Source organism: Saimiri boliviensis, chromosome 5 (genome assembly GCF_048565385.1).
Source record: "Saimiri boliviensis isolate mSaiBol1 chromosome 5, mSaiBol1.pri, whole genome shotgun sequence".
Lineage (NCBI taxonomy): Eukaryota > Metazoa > Chordata > Mammalia > Primates > Cebidae > Saimiri > Saimiri boliviensis.
Window position 1 is genome coordinate 40,130,395 of NC_133453.1, and position 14,239 is coordinate 40,144,633.

General features: G+C 40.5%; 1 protein-coding gene across 2 annotated transcripts; it reads right to left on the reverse strand.

Moving 5' to 3' along the window:
* Positions 1-855: 855 nt before the first annotated feature.
* Positions 856-13,695, reverse strand: BZW1 (basic leucine zipper and W2 domains 1). Of its 2 annotated transcripts, XM_003925671.4 has the most exons (12): positions 13,588-13,695; positions 12,354-12,427; positions 9,688-9,864; positions 9,444-9,538; positions 8,616-8,681; positions 7,773-7,908; positions 6,927-7,036; positions 6,617-6,787; positions 6,117-6,263; positions 4,816-4,954; positions 3,416-3,538; positions 856-2,532 (listed from the first exon to the last, which is right to left on the reverse strand). In XM_003925671.4, the coding sequence occupies exons 2-12, from the start codon at positions 12,415-12,417 to the stop codon at positions 2,501-2,503; spliced, it is 1,260 nt and encodes a 419-aa protein (XP_003925720.1). In that variant the 5' UTR covers positions 12,418-12,427; positions 13,588-13,695; the 3' UTR covers positions 856-2,500. The 2 variants fall into 2 exon arrangements, with proteins under 2 accessions (XP_003925720.1, XP_039326147.1); XM_039470213.2 differs by lacking the exons at positions 12,354-12,427; positions 13,588-13,695 and having other exon boundaries at positions 9,533-9,538; positions 9,688-9,854.
* Between the last annotated feature and the right edge of the window lie 544 nt (positions 13,696-14,239).

Sequence of the window (14,239 nt, forward strand, 5' to 3'; positions counted from 1 at the left end):
AAGTCTAAAAAGGCTGGGGGTATAATGGAAAAAAAACTTTTGAAAAACTGAATTAGAAGTCCAACCTGTTGGTCACATGCATTTCCCCTAAATCATTATGCTATTTCAAAATATCTTGTAGCATTTTTGGTATATGGAGTTCTCTTTTTTAAAATAATAAACATCTATGTGCAGAATGAAGTAATAAACATCTATAACTCCCAGAGTAAGAATAGTTTCCAAGAGGAGACATCCTTAGAAACTGACACTATTATGCTTCTCTGGCAGTAATAAAAAAATAAAAAATAAAAAGAAACTGACACTGTTAGAAAAATCAACATTTATCCAATCATAATTAAATTAAAAGTACAATTTAACATCTATATTAAGAATTACACATTTGAGGCCATAGGCTGGCAGTGGCACCTGAATTCTAAAATTACCACTTACGATTCAGAATGGAATCTTTTTATATGGAATGAAATCTGCAGTCTTTTTACAAAGCATCTCCTTTCTTCATACCGTCACAAGTAATATCCATTTACTATAGTATTGTACTAAGTAAACACTACTGTGTTATTATGAAGAAACAAACTACGATCAAAGATCATAATGTAGTTCTGGAAGATGACACACTTTTTCACTACACACAGTATAAAATGGCACACTTTGTACGAAAGAAACATGCAATGAATTGGTTGTAGAAATATTAATGTAGTTTTGGCTACAACAGAATTCCGTGTAGGTGGTTTACAGTTTGGAAGTCTAATTACTACTTACTGTTATAAAGACATCTGAACACACAACATACAATACTACTAGGTATTAACATGGAATTTACAAAAAAAAAAAAAAAAAAGACTGATGTATAAAGCCTAAGTGTTAAGTATGGACTTTATTTTTTAAAAAAAAGTCTTTTGAGAACTACAAATTACAAAGTAAAAGCAGATCACTACGTAGAAATCTAGTGAATACATTTTGCCTGTGCATGAAAACTTTATCAAAGTTAATCATTTAACAAATTCACCCCATTCACAATATTCAGTTATTATGTTCTTTTCAAGGTTACTATACCTTTATTTCAAATTATATTACATGTTATTCCCTCAAAATGAACTTTTAAACAACAAACTTTTGGCTCATAAGAATGGCACCTTCAAAAGGGGAGATTTCCACTCAGTCTCTGGTGGCATTATTCCAGGCTAATTTCTTTCACCAGTTAAAAACCTTCAAAATGTTCACTTTTAACACAAATCTTTCCATAAAAAATGTAGCTACATTCCCCCCCACCCCCATGACTACATACATAGATGGGTAGCAGCAAGAAAAGATGAAAATAAAAATGCAGCCATTAAAATAAATGATCAACTGTATACAAGAAACATCTGGCTCATGGCAATTAAAAAATTGGCAACTAGGGTATGTTATTAGCCAGAGGCTTGAGTCATTACTGAATGTTAAGAGAATGAAGCCAGTCCAGTATGACCAAGTAGCAATATATAATTGTCATTGCACTTCATTTGTTATAGAAAATACTCTAAGCCAATAGGAAATCTAAGCTATATCTAGATTCCCAATTGGTGCATGCTGACCTTTTAACATTTTTAACAATTTTCACTGGATTAAGTACATCAGTCATTTTCTTTACTCAAACTCCTTTACAACTTCTTTCCTATCAATCTAAGAGTATTCTGTGCATAAAATACCTTAAATAAGTCTTTTCTAAGGTTTATTTGAAAATGGCTGTATGAAAAGAATACCCATTTATTTTGCCTGGAAATATACAAATAAATGCAGAAGTTTCTCAAGGGGAAAAAGCTCAACTTTCTTCTTCCCACCACCTCTGCCACATTATGATTTCCTAAACTTTTCAAGTCTGTTCTCCATGGCTTCTCTAAGGATGAAAACCAGAGAGCAAACAATTGAGCTTTAGGACACCTGGAATTAAAAATGCAAACAAACAAAACAAAACAAAAACCATGCAAGCAGTGGTCCTCATATTCAAGATTCATGTTAAATGAATTCAATTATTACATATGGATTTTTAATTGATGAGTAGGGCTCTGGGCATGCCATATTATCACACAAATCATCGCCTTTTGAGACTCTGGATACTTTTACAGTTTAATTTGCAAACAGAATTTTTATAACAAATTATTTTTTTAACCAAATCATATTTTGAAAACTGTTTATAGAAAACCCAGGGAATAAAGTGAACTGTTCATTGTGGAAGGCCTTAAATTACATTACAGTAGAAAATACAGGAGGTAGAAGATAACTGAAAAGACTAATGCAACATTAGATTCAAATCTATAGCTCCTGTAGCTACTTAAAACATGGTTTTAGGAACTAAACCCAACATTTCCAGCAACCATAGAAACAGTTAAAATAAAATTTGCCATGAAAGCCCTTATATCATGCTTGATATAGGGAGGTAGGAAGATGTAAGAACCAGGACACATGAGACATGACATTTTATCTACAACTCCTGTTTGCTTTACTGAGGGTGTAGTTTCAAAATTCAGTCACCTTCTTCAGCTTCAGATTCAGATTCTAGAAAAGGGGAAACATGCAGTTAAGCATTATATATCAGAAGGCGAAAGTTCCCATTTATAACTTTGAAGCTTTTTTTTTTTTTTTTTGAGACAGTCTCTCTGTCACATAGGCTGGAGTGCAGTGGCACCATCTTGGCTCACTGCAACCTCTGCCTCCTGAGTTCAAGTGATCTTCCCACCTCAGCTTCCTAAGTAGCTGGGACTACAGGCACCCACCACCAAGCCTAGCTACTTTTCGTATTTTTAGTAGACAGGGCTTCCCATGTTGGCCAGGCTGGTCTCAAACTCTTGGCCTCAAGTGACCCACCTGCCTCAGCTTCTCAAAGTGCTGGGATTACAGGCGTAAGCCACCATACCTGGCCTCCATATAACTTTAAAGCTGTTTATCATGAGCAATTTTATTTAAAAACCTACTTAGATGAAGGGGACAGTCAAAAGTATTCACTTGGAAATCCCAACATTTGGCTGGGTGCAGTCACGTCTGCAATTCCTGCACTTTGAGAGGCTGAGGCAGGAGGGTTGCTTGAACCCAGAAGTTCAAGACTAGCCTCAGCAACACAGTGAGACCCTGTCTCTACATATTTTTTTAATTAAAAAAAAAAAAAAAAGTAAAAAAAAGAAATCCACAAATTTATAAACATTACATACTCTCAAAATTTTCCACTTCACCAAGAACATTTACTATATGGCTAAACCATAAATATACTATAATAATTAAACTCTAGCTTTCTCTACCTGCTGCCTTGTAAGTTAACAAAAATCTCTACCCTAGGTACAAAGTGGCACCAGAAAGAAGGAAGCATCTGTGAATATTTATTACGGCCACATTAAAATTAGTCTTAAAGCTATACCAAACAAACCACACACAAAAAAATTCTTACCTTCTTCAGCATTTTTGAGCCACTCCACAAACTTTTTCATTTGCTCAAGGAAAACACTCTTCCCCTTCGCAACATGTGCATCTTTATACCACTTCAAAATGGGCTCTTCGCTCAGGACTTCAGCTGGAAAGAAAATTCATTACATTAAGGGAGTTTAATACACTCTACTTGGACAGAGTTAGAACCACCACCTAATGTGCAAATGCCTGCTTAGCAAACAAACTGCTGAAAAGTTAATCATGAAAACTGGAATAATGCATATGCACACCAGCTATACTCTGGAGCAGGCGTCCCCTAACTACGGCCCGCGGGCCCCCTGAGGCCATTTATCTGGCCCCCTGCCGCACTTCAGGAAGGGGCACCTCTTTCATTGGTGGTCAGTGAGAGGAGCACAGTATGTGGCGGCCCTCCAACGGTCTGAAGGACAGTGAACTGGCCCCCTGTGTAAAAAGTTTGGGGACGCCTGCTCTGGAGGATCAAGACTGGTCTGATGAGTGCAGAATTTCAAAGTGTTATGACCAACCATAGCAAATTAAATAACTGCAATGGATTTTTTCCCAACAGAGGGTCTTGTCTTTACTAACCACTTTATACCAGATTTCAATTGGGATCAAGAGAAAGGGAACAGTAACTGAAATCAGGGTTTCTACAGAAGCACTCTGAAATGGTCTTGAGGGACAACAAAAAGTCAACACTGGGTGAGGGAGTAAGATGAAGAGAAGCAGGATTCACACAGGCTTAATTAAGACTCCAAAGCTACGACTACAAAGCTAAGATTACAGTGTCTGGAAAAGGGACCTGTTTTTTTTTTTCTTTTCTTTTTGAGACAAGGTCTCACCTGTTGCCCAGACTGCTGGAGAGCAGTGGCACAATCATGGGTCACTGAAGTCTTGACCACCTGAGCTCAGGTCCCAACTCAGCCTTCTGAGTTGCTGAGACCACAGGCCTGTGCCACTGTTCCCTGGCTAATTTTTAATTTTTTTTTTTTTTTTTTTTTTTTTTTTTAGAGAAGTCTCCTTATGTAGCCCAGGCTGGTTTTGAAATCTTGGGCTCAAGCAATCCTCCTGCCTCAGTCTCCTCCCAAACTGCTGGAATGACAAGTGTGAGCCACTGTGCCCAGCTGGACTTTGGGAATGTATATACCTGGTTAGAGTATAGGAGGCAAAGTTTGAGGATGCATAATGAGAGCTTTAGATTACATACTTTAACTTGTAAATATGGTTTAGAGATGTTTTTAAAAAATACCAATGCACTAAAAAGCACCTGATGGAATCAGAGGTGATTCATAACTAGAAGTAAAATACTTCAGGAAGCTGATGTCCAGATAACTACTTATTTGGATCATTTTGTGTTCAAGAATTTTTACTAAATGTATTTACAAAATTGAAAATATACATTACCTTTATAAAAAAGCACCACTATTTTCTGGAAGGCTTTCATGAAATGAATGTTGTCATAGCAATACTCCTGAATCTTCAGTAACAGAGTCAGCTCAGACTGACCTTGAGTAGTAAAGGCAGCAAGTAGAGGGCTGTATTGCTTTTAAAGGGAATGGAGAAAAAATTTAGTCATTCATTACAGTTAGCATCCACTACAAAACTCCTACAGTATAGAACTTAACTCATCTTTTATAATCACTGTGAATTATAACTGATTTACCAGAAATAAATTTAAAAAATAGGCTGGGAGCAGTGGCTCACGTCGTAATCCCAGCACTCTGGGAAGCCAGGGCGGGCAGATCACATGATGTCAGGAGTCCAAGACCACCCTGGCCAACATGCTAAAACCCCATCTTTACTAAAAACACAAAAATTAGCCAGGCATGGCCATGTGCACCTGTAGTCCCAGCTACCTGGGAGGCCAAAGGAGGCAGGAGAATTGTGCTTGAACCCAGGAGATGGAGGCTGTAGTGAGCTCAGATCACATCACTATATTCCACCCTGGGTGACAGAGTAGACTGTCTCAAAAAAAAAAAAAAAAAAAAAAGAAATTATAAAAATAGCAAAGCAGAAAAATCTCCTAAGCAGGTAAGTAAAATAAATAATACTGCATCAAATAGTCCAGGTAAATGTCAAACATTATTAGTATTTTAGAGGGGGGAAAAAAAGAACACTCCTATTTTCCAATAACCCCTTCAAAAGCAAACATTTAATTACAAGCGTCAGTTCCGTTCCTTTCTATTGTTTTTTTTTTTTTTTTTTTTTTTTTGAGACAGAATCTCACACTTTCACCAAGGCTCTGTCTGACAAAACCATCAGCCATCATAAGTTCACTGCAGTCTCGATCTCCAGGGCTCAAGTGATCCTCTGCCTCAGCCTCCGGAGTAGCTGGGACTATAGGCAAGTGTCACCACGACTCACTAACTTCTGTGATTTTTAGTAGAGATGAGGTCTCACTATGTTGCCCAGGCTGGTATTGAAATGAGCTCAAGCAACCCTCCCCGCTTAGCCTCGCAAAGTGGTGGGTTTACGGGCATGAGTCATTGTGCTTGGCCATGTTCTTGTTTTTAACCTGTGAACCACAGCCCAATTCAGAGCATTATCATCAACAGTTAATGTTACTATTTGTCTATTTACTGGTGGGCCATCCCCAGTAACCACAGGATGTGGTAATTCCTCTTAGAAAAGTATAGTTGGTCGCAGTTCATTTATCCCCACATAAAAGTAGAATAGTTTGTTTTGTCAAGGCATAGTTCTAATACCTTCAAGTGCTTGATGGCTTGCTCTGCTACAAGCTCCTCTTTTTTGTTCCATTCCACAGTGCTCATTACACTTGACCAGACTATTCCGATGACAACTGGTTCTGGGATGTTGTTTTTTTTCATCTCCTCCTTGACATATAAAATTATCTGCAAAAGAATCCAAATTTAGTAACAGAAGTCAGTTTCGATATGTACATACTTCACACATCAAGTTTGGACCTTTAACAAAAACATAACGACTCCCATGCACCTGGCAACAACTGCATCTGTTACCACATATGAAAAGAGACCTTTACAACTGAAAGGTGCCTTGAGCTCCAGTCTCTTATATTTCTGGGCCACCGTCAGGCACTGAAAAAGCATACACAAGACCGAGGCAAAGTTCAAGTAAAACACTGCTAGTATTAACTCAATCTCATCCTGGTGAATTAAGTTCCTCAGCTTAGTGAAAATATGCCACAAGCATAGCCATAAAAAGACGGTTTAAACAAAAAACTTACATCCTTAAATGGATCACCACGGGACATCTGTTCTTGAAGTTCTTTTTGGAGCTCCTTACGAGCTCCGATGGTTTGCTGATTCCGAACATACTCTGAAAGCTCTTTCAAGCCTGCCTCAGTAAAATACTTTGTGAAGTGTTCAACGCTTTGCTTATTGGCAGGAAAAAGTTCCTAAAAGGAGCATTTAATCTAGTTAAAGTTTCTTTAAATCAGATTAAGAAAAACACTTTCTTTTCAGTCTTAAAAATGAGAAATTTCTCTCATTTACATCTTTTGGCCAGAATGGGAAGAAAGAAAAAAAGTTACAAACCATCAGTCTGTTATCCATGCTGACTTTCCGAAGACTTGCAGCTACTGCATTGATATCTTTTTCATTTATCCATGATTTAAAGAGCTTTACAGCAAAAGCTGCTGAAACCCCTGCAAAAGAAATAGCTTACGTAACAAAAGTACCTTCCTGGTTCAATCACTGTATCCCCTATATCCTTCCCTTCATAGTTCAATCACATGGCATTACCGACTTTTCCCACAAACTTAACCCTGAACTTTCTTGGGCCACAGTTTACAACTTCTCCAACTTCCGCAGTCTACCACTTGCACGTTGTATATTCTTGGCAAATTACTTAGAAGTGTTTTCTAAAGTGCAAATTGAGGGCAACAGTCTCTACACTTGACAAAGCTGTTGTGAGAATTACAGTAAGGCAACTTAGATACTCATTACTTTGCAGTTTTTTAAAAAGCTAGCTTCAAAAAAACCACCGTACAGAACAACCTGACAATTGAAGCCAAATAGGGAATTGATTTTCCCTTCTAGCTTGACATTTTCCCCCATGCCATTTTCTTCATTAAAGATTGTCTCAAGTCTCCCAGTTGGTATTAATCTCTTTTGGGGTTCCCACAGCATTTCTCATTTTATTTTCATTGCATATAACATTTTGTCTAAACCTCAGTATTTGTTGTATGCCTAAAGAAAGCCATTAAACCTGGATGCTAAAGGTACTCATTAAATGTCTAGTGAGTTAGAATGCACTTACTAAATTTAAAGCTGGTTAGTAAACGAAGACTACCACACAAGTCACAGCTATAAACAGTAAACCATGCTCTTATCCACCTCACTCACTGAGTCAACTAAAGACTATCCTTTAAGGTCGATTACCTTCTTTAACCAAATTCTCATTATAAAGGCTATTAAGAATGGATGCATTAAGTGTTCCATTAGCCAGAAGAACACCAGTCAACATAGCCAGCTTGTTCCTCTCCGACTCTGAAAAACCCTTTAAAAACAGCAGCAGCTGTAAAAAGTAAAACAGTTAAGGGTTAAAACAGCAATTGCACTACATTAAGAGAAGCAGTAAAGCATGTTATACTGGTTACTGATTCAATATGTGGATTCTGAAGTCTAACCATCCAAGTCTACATCTCAGTTGTAATATTTATTAGCTGAATGATCTTGGGCAAGTTACTCAACCTCTGTACCTCACATGTAAAATGTGGATAATAAAACTTGCTTCACAGGGTTTTTATAAATATTAAGTGAATTAACATTATTAGAACAGTGCCTGGTCCTTGATAAAAATATCAGGTTTTCCGTCTATCTATATGCAATATTGGGCCAGGCGTGTTGGCTATCACCTGTAATCCCAACACTTTGGGAGGCCAAGGGCAGATCACTTGAGGCCAGGAGTTCAAGAACAGCCTGGCCAACATGGTCAAATGCTATATCTACTAAAAATACAAAATTCAGCCAGGCATGGTGGCACAAGCCTGTAATCCCAGCTACTCAGTAGGCTGAGGCACAAGAATTACTTGAACCCAGGAGGCGAAGGCTGCAGTGAGTTGAGACTGAGCCACTGCACTCCAGCCTGGGACACAGACTGAGGCTCCATCTCAAAAAACCAACCAAACAAAATCATCCCAAATCCGTGACAGAACTAGGATTTAACATTCCTCTTTCTAATCCTAATTTTTTCTTTTCCACAATGTACATTATTCCTCATACCTTTTTTACTTCATCTTCAAAACCTTTCTCCAGGTATTTGTAGCGCCTGATTAACTTGTTAAAAACCTATCAAAAACATTAAATGAATTCAGTAACTTCATATATTTCTAGAACAGCAAAGTAGTAAACCTTTCACTGAATATAAGTTTATAAGCTGTTTAAACCAGCTTGAGAAGAGTTTGTCAATTCTTAAATTTCACCAATACTATTGGCAACCACCTCCCAACAGATTTTTATTGCTGTGTATGAAACAAGGACTAATTATTGCTCAAATGTAAGCCATTTACCCATTTGTAGGACACGAACAGAACACATCATAAATACAATTCTGCATTTCCTAGTGATATATAAAAATGTCCAGGTTAGATGTACTTTCTTTGCTTACAATAATACAAACATAACTACATATGAAACTTTCTTATGAGATCTTTCTTTTGCTTTTTTTTTGTCTTCACTCTTACACAGAAGAGGAGATCTTGATTAACAAGCTAATAAGCCCACAACTCATATCTTTAAAAATAAATATATGCAGATAAACTAGGGAAATCACAATATGGAACTTTCATTTTCAGCTTGACATTTTTCTTAAAAATTGAGCAATTTCCAGGACAAGTAGGAGAAGGAGAGTTAATTTAATTTTTCCCTATTTTGTTTGCCTCGACACACCTTAAGTTTCTAATTTATCCCACTGCACCTAGAACAGTATCTCTAAAATTTAAAATGAAATTTCTTCAACTTTCTACCTGCAACTCTTAAAAGCAGAATATTCTTCAAACATATCATACGGATAGAAGCTAACTGAAAACAATTATGTAAAGTTTCATTTACCTGAGCAAATGCTTGCATGGTCTCTAGGTCTTCTTGGGCTGCAAACACGCAGACATCGGTGCGCATCATGTCATCTGCCAGTGTACCACCTGGGGCTAAAGTTGGATAAAACCAAAATACAACATAACCAAATAAATCACCCCATTTTAATAAGTTTGCCAAATAGTTCATATTCTAGATTCTCCACAGTCTCCATACATTATACTTCTCTAAATTATTAAGCCCACAAACCCCAGGCACTTACCCAGCATTCCACCAGCCACCAGAATGTCAAAGAGTGTTTCTGCATATCGACGGTAATCAAGCTTTGCTCCAGAAGCATCAAGAAACTTAGCTACTGCTTCCAAATCAGTACCGGTTTCAGTTAAGCCTTGAATAATACAGTCTTGAAACTGAGTAGGATCAAACCTCTCTTTTTCATCTGGAGGGACAGGAGACCCAAAACAATAGTTTTAAAAGATTTACCAAATGCCACAAAACTATCACCTTATGAAGCTGTAACTGCTAAATAAGATAAGATTAAATTTACGTCCTTTGCATGTTTCCCCTCTGAAAGTACAAGGTAAGATGGATGGACCATTCACAAGATTTATGCAACTTTCAAACAATTTCACAACTGAGCTAAATGTGCTAGTGTCTTGTGCTCCTACTGCCATGAGGCAATTTCTACTAGGAACACCCTTTGCCTCTTGGCTTTTCCAAAATTTAGGCCACCCTCTAAGAGGCAAATTTTATTCCTTTGGGTTTTGCCCACACACTGGAGCTCTTGATCCTTTTCTTTATATGTCTGTAATACTAAAAAGAAAAAAAAAAATTTGAACCATTAATTTGGCATTTATGAAGGTGAGCTTTAGAAAGTACATTTAATGAGCACCCAATATGACAGAAACTATGTTAATCCTGTTAACTTTATGAGGCAGACTTTCCCATTATTCAGAAGGAAAAAAACTGAGAAATTACGGAGACTATATTGTATAATAATTGAGAGCATGGGGTGTCCAATTCAAATCCGATCTCCATTTAACCATCTGAATTTGAGCAAACAGCCTCATTCTCCATGCCAGAATTCCCCTACTATAAAATGTGGGTAACAATAGTACCTATCCAAGGACGAGTGTGGTGGCTCACGCCTGTAATCCCAGCACTTTGGAAGGCTGAGGTGGGCAGATAATGAGGTCAGGAGTTCGAGACCAGCCTGACCAACATGGTGAAACTGTCTCTACTAAAAATACAAAAGTTAGTTGGGGGTGGTGGCTCACACCTATAATCCCAGCTACTCAGGAGGCTGAGGCAGGAGAATTACTTGAACCAGGGAGGGAGAAGTTTTAGTGAGCCAAAATTGCACCACTGCACTCCAGCCTGGGCAACAAAGCGAGACTCTCTTTCAAAAAAAAAAAAGTACTTATCCCATAAAGTTGTTGCAAATACTAAACGACATTAATAATATAAAAAGCACCCAGGCCACAGCCTTGTGCACATCACCAACCTGTACCAAGTTGCCTTCACAAACTCCATAATAGGGTTTTGGTTTCCCAATCTACAGTAGATGGTATAGATGGTATCTTAATTTTCACAAAGTACTAGGGTAACAAATACCTCTGTTTGCCCAGTGCTTTTCCGGTTTTGGCACTCAAAGTCTTGTATCTGGAAACTCCCTCAGTCCCAGACAAACAGGGATTGTTGTATACCCTACCCAGGACCCTAATCATCAACAGCCAGGCCACGAGTGATCTTTGTATGGAACTGGGGAAGTGATATCTCTCCCTGATGCTAATAATGATAAAGCTACTTGCTATTATTTATATCAAGGTAACATCAGTAACCCACATATTCAAGAGCTATAGACTTTCCCCTTTTACTGACAAATTGCTCTAGTTTACAACTCCAGCTCCTTAAGAAAATTTACCAGCTAAATCTAAATGAATCTGCAAAGATTAGAATCAAATCACACTTTGGTGTCCTCACCACCACTACAAAGGGACAGACAGCCTACGATTAGTGATTATAAAATTCTACAATATATATCTCAAAAAGTCTGCTACTTAAGGTAGAAAAAGAAAAACACAACTTCTTTTTTTTTTTTTGAGACGGAGTTTCGCTCTTGTTACTCAGGCTGGAGTGCAATGGCGCGATCTTGGCTCACCGCAACCTCCGCCTCCTGGGTTCAGGCAATTCTCCTGCCTCAGCCTCCCGAGTAGCTGGGATTACAGGCACGCACCACCATGCCCAGCTAGAAAAACACAACTTCTAACCAGTAACTGACGCAGTTCTTCATTTCCTCAAAACCTCCTGTAAAACAAGGTTAACGTGCATTTGAGCAAAAACGTTAAAAATATATGAGACCACATCTTAGCTTTACAGCATTAGCACAGCACTTTGCTACAGAATTCAATATTCACCTAAGTACACACTAATCCAAAAAGTAGTAATATAATTCTAATATTTTCCCTACTAAGTCTGTATTTCAAAAGACACTACAATGTGAATCCTGTTCCATAATTAACGTCCATGGGTGAAGTCTTGAGTTTTCTCACAAATTTTCACAAAATCTGTGTGACTACATTAGGAGCTTTCCTTTTATAAATTAACATTTTTGCCCACTTAAGTTTGCTGAAATGAGACTGCTTGCTAGTGAAAACAGAGCCGTTATTTTTGTTTTAAAAAAGTACTTTACCTTCACACTAAAAAGATTCACTAACTGGATTAGAGATATATTCATACTAAAAATTAAGGCTTGAGAAAGCAATAGAAATATTAAAAGGTGTATCTGAAATGGCAGTCAACGAGAAATTTAAGTTACTTTCTGGTATATTCTATTGAGGCTTTAGTACTATGCAAGTGCCTGTAACAGGAGGCAAGAAACACACATTCCGGAGGTTTGGAGAGAGATATTAAAACATAAATGTTTACCTCTTTTTCTTGTTTTAAAACGCTGGCCTGATAGCGTTGGCTTTTGCTGCTTTTGATTATTCATAAAAGACACCCTAGGAAAGGAGAAATAAAGCCTTAATATCAGTGCCATAATACTCACTTTTAAAACAAAGCATCAAACCTTAGTCTAGTCACACATGAATCGAATGCAACACGCACTCTCGGCTTCCAATTATACCCGGTGCAGGCACAAAGAATTACCTTCACTTCAATCAAACGGAACGTCAGAATCTGCATTTCTCTCTACAAGAAACTCTTTAAATTAGTGCTGTGAACTACATTTTTATTCGACATTACAGTGCTACACTGATCACCCATCATAAACCTAATTGCTCAGTTTCCTCCACATTCCTCTCTACATTCACTTAACATCTTCCACGACCACTAAGCAGCGCAGGACGCAGATCATCACCATAGTCAAGAGGCTTCCAAAACATGTATGTCAATTCTAAAACACTGTCAAAAGGTGAACCCCTTCTTCTGACAGGCCTGGTTATTAGCACCATCCTACCCTAGGTCATGCCTGTGACCGCAGCTGCGGCCGCCTTGCACCACTCAAGCCTGCAAAACTAACAGAGAGCAGCCAGTCTAGTCTCCTTCGCCCATATCCTACAGTCCCAGCCTCCTGCCCGGGCACGTGTCTCCCACTCCACACCCTTCCTAGCCTCCCGCCCAGGAAACCCTTGGCCACAGCGGGGCGCCATAGGGTGCAGCGACTCCTTCTATACTAACCCTGTCGTCGGCGGTGGCGGCTGCCGCAACGAACGGACCACAGGCGCTGAGGCACTTCGCGCCGGGGCCCCAGCCGCCCGGTACATCCGCCCGCCCTCCGGCGAAAGCAGCGGCGGAGGCGGCGGCCGCAGTGGTAATGGTGGCCCCCCCCGGAGAAAGCGTCCACGCGTATACCACCCAACAGAGGCCGCGGTGGCTTTGTTACCCAGGCTAGGAAGGGCCCGGAGGGGGCCGCCTCGGCCACTGCTTTCGCTGCGGCGCGCACCCTGACCCCACTTCCCGACCCGAGCCACTGCCGCCCCTCGGCCTCCCTGCCGAAGCGGCAGCCTTTCAGGCCCAGGATCCGGCCGGGCCTCGAGAGGCGGCCTCCGCTTGAGCCCATCCTAGCCGGGCCGCATCCAGCTCGCCGCCTTCCTCGCCCTCTGCCCAGTGTCGACGGCCCGCCACGCCGGTTCGGGGTGAGCTGGGCGCCGCGCCTCACCGAATTTAAGGCGAAGACGAAAGAGCCAGAAATCCCCGATGTAGCGGCAACTGCTGCGGTGTCTCCTCTGCGACCGGAACTAACGCCAAGAGGAGGAGGGAGACGTGCCACCCCCGCCCGGACCGCTCTCCTATCGCGAGATTTCTTCCCCTGGCCCCACACCGGTGGCCCGCCTAGATCTTGGCCGAGCGCCGCCGCCTTTTCCATTCCGCGCGGTTTAAGGTGGGGGACCGAAATAGGGGAGGGGAGAGACGTTTCAAGGCTTCTTTCTTCCCTTACTGGGTTCCACGTCGCCTGAATCCCTGTCCTAAACTAGCTTATTTTTCTTCCGCCGCTACGTCTTCCGTCCTGTTAACACACGGAGGGGTTGGAAGAGCAGAGCCTCCCCCCGTCGGTCTCAAAGTTGGACGAGTCCGCCTGGAGTCCCTCCCTGCCGGCCCCCTCCTCCAGCGCCGGAAGTCGAAACCGGAGGGCGGGGGCGCTCGGGTTGTGCGGGGGCGGAGGCTGGGGGCGGGTCCGGGGGCGTGGCTTGGGGAAGGAAACCACACCTCGCCTCCGCCCCGGCCGGGGTGGGTGGAGCTCGCTCCGGCTGAGTCCGTAGCGGGACTACTTTGTTCTCAGGGGCTGTCTGGTTGTTCACTGCCTCCCTTAG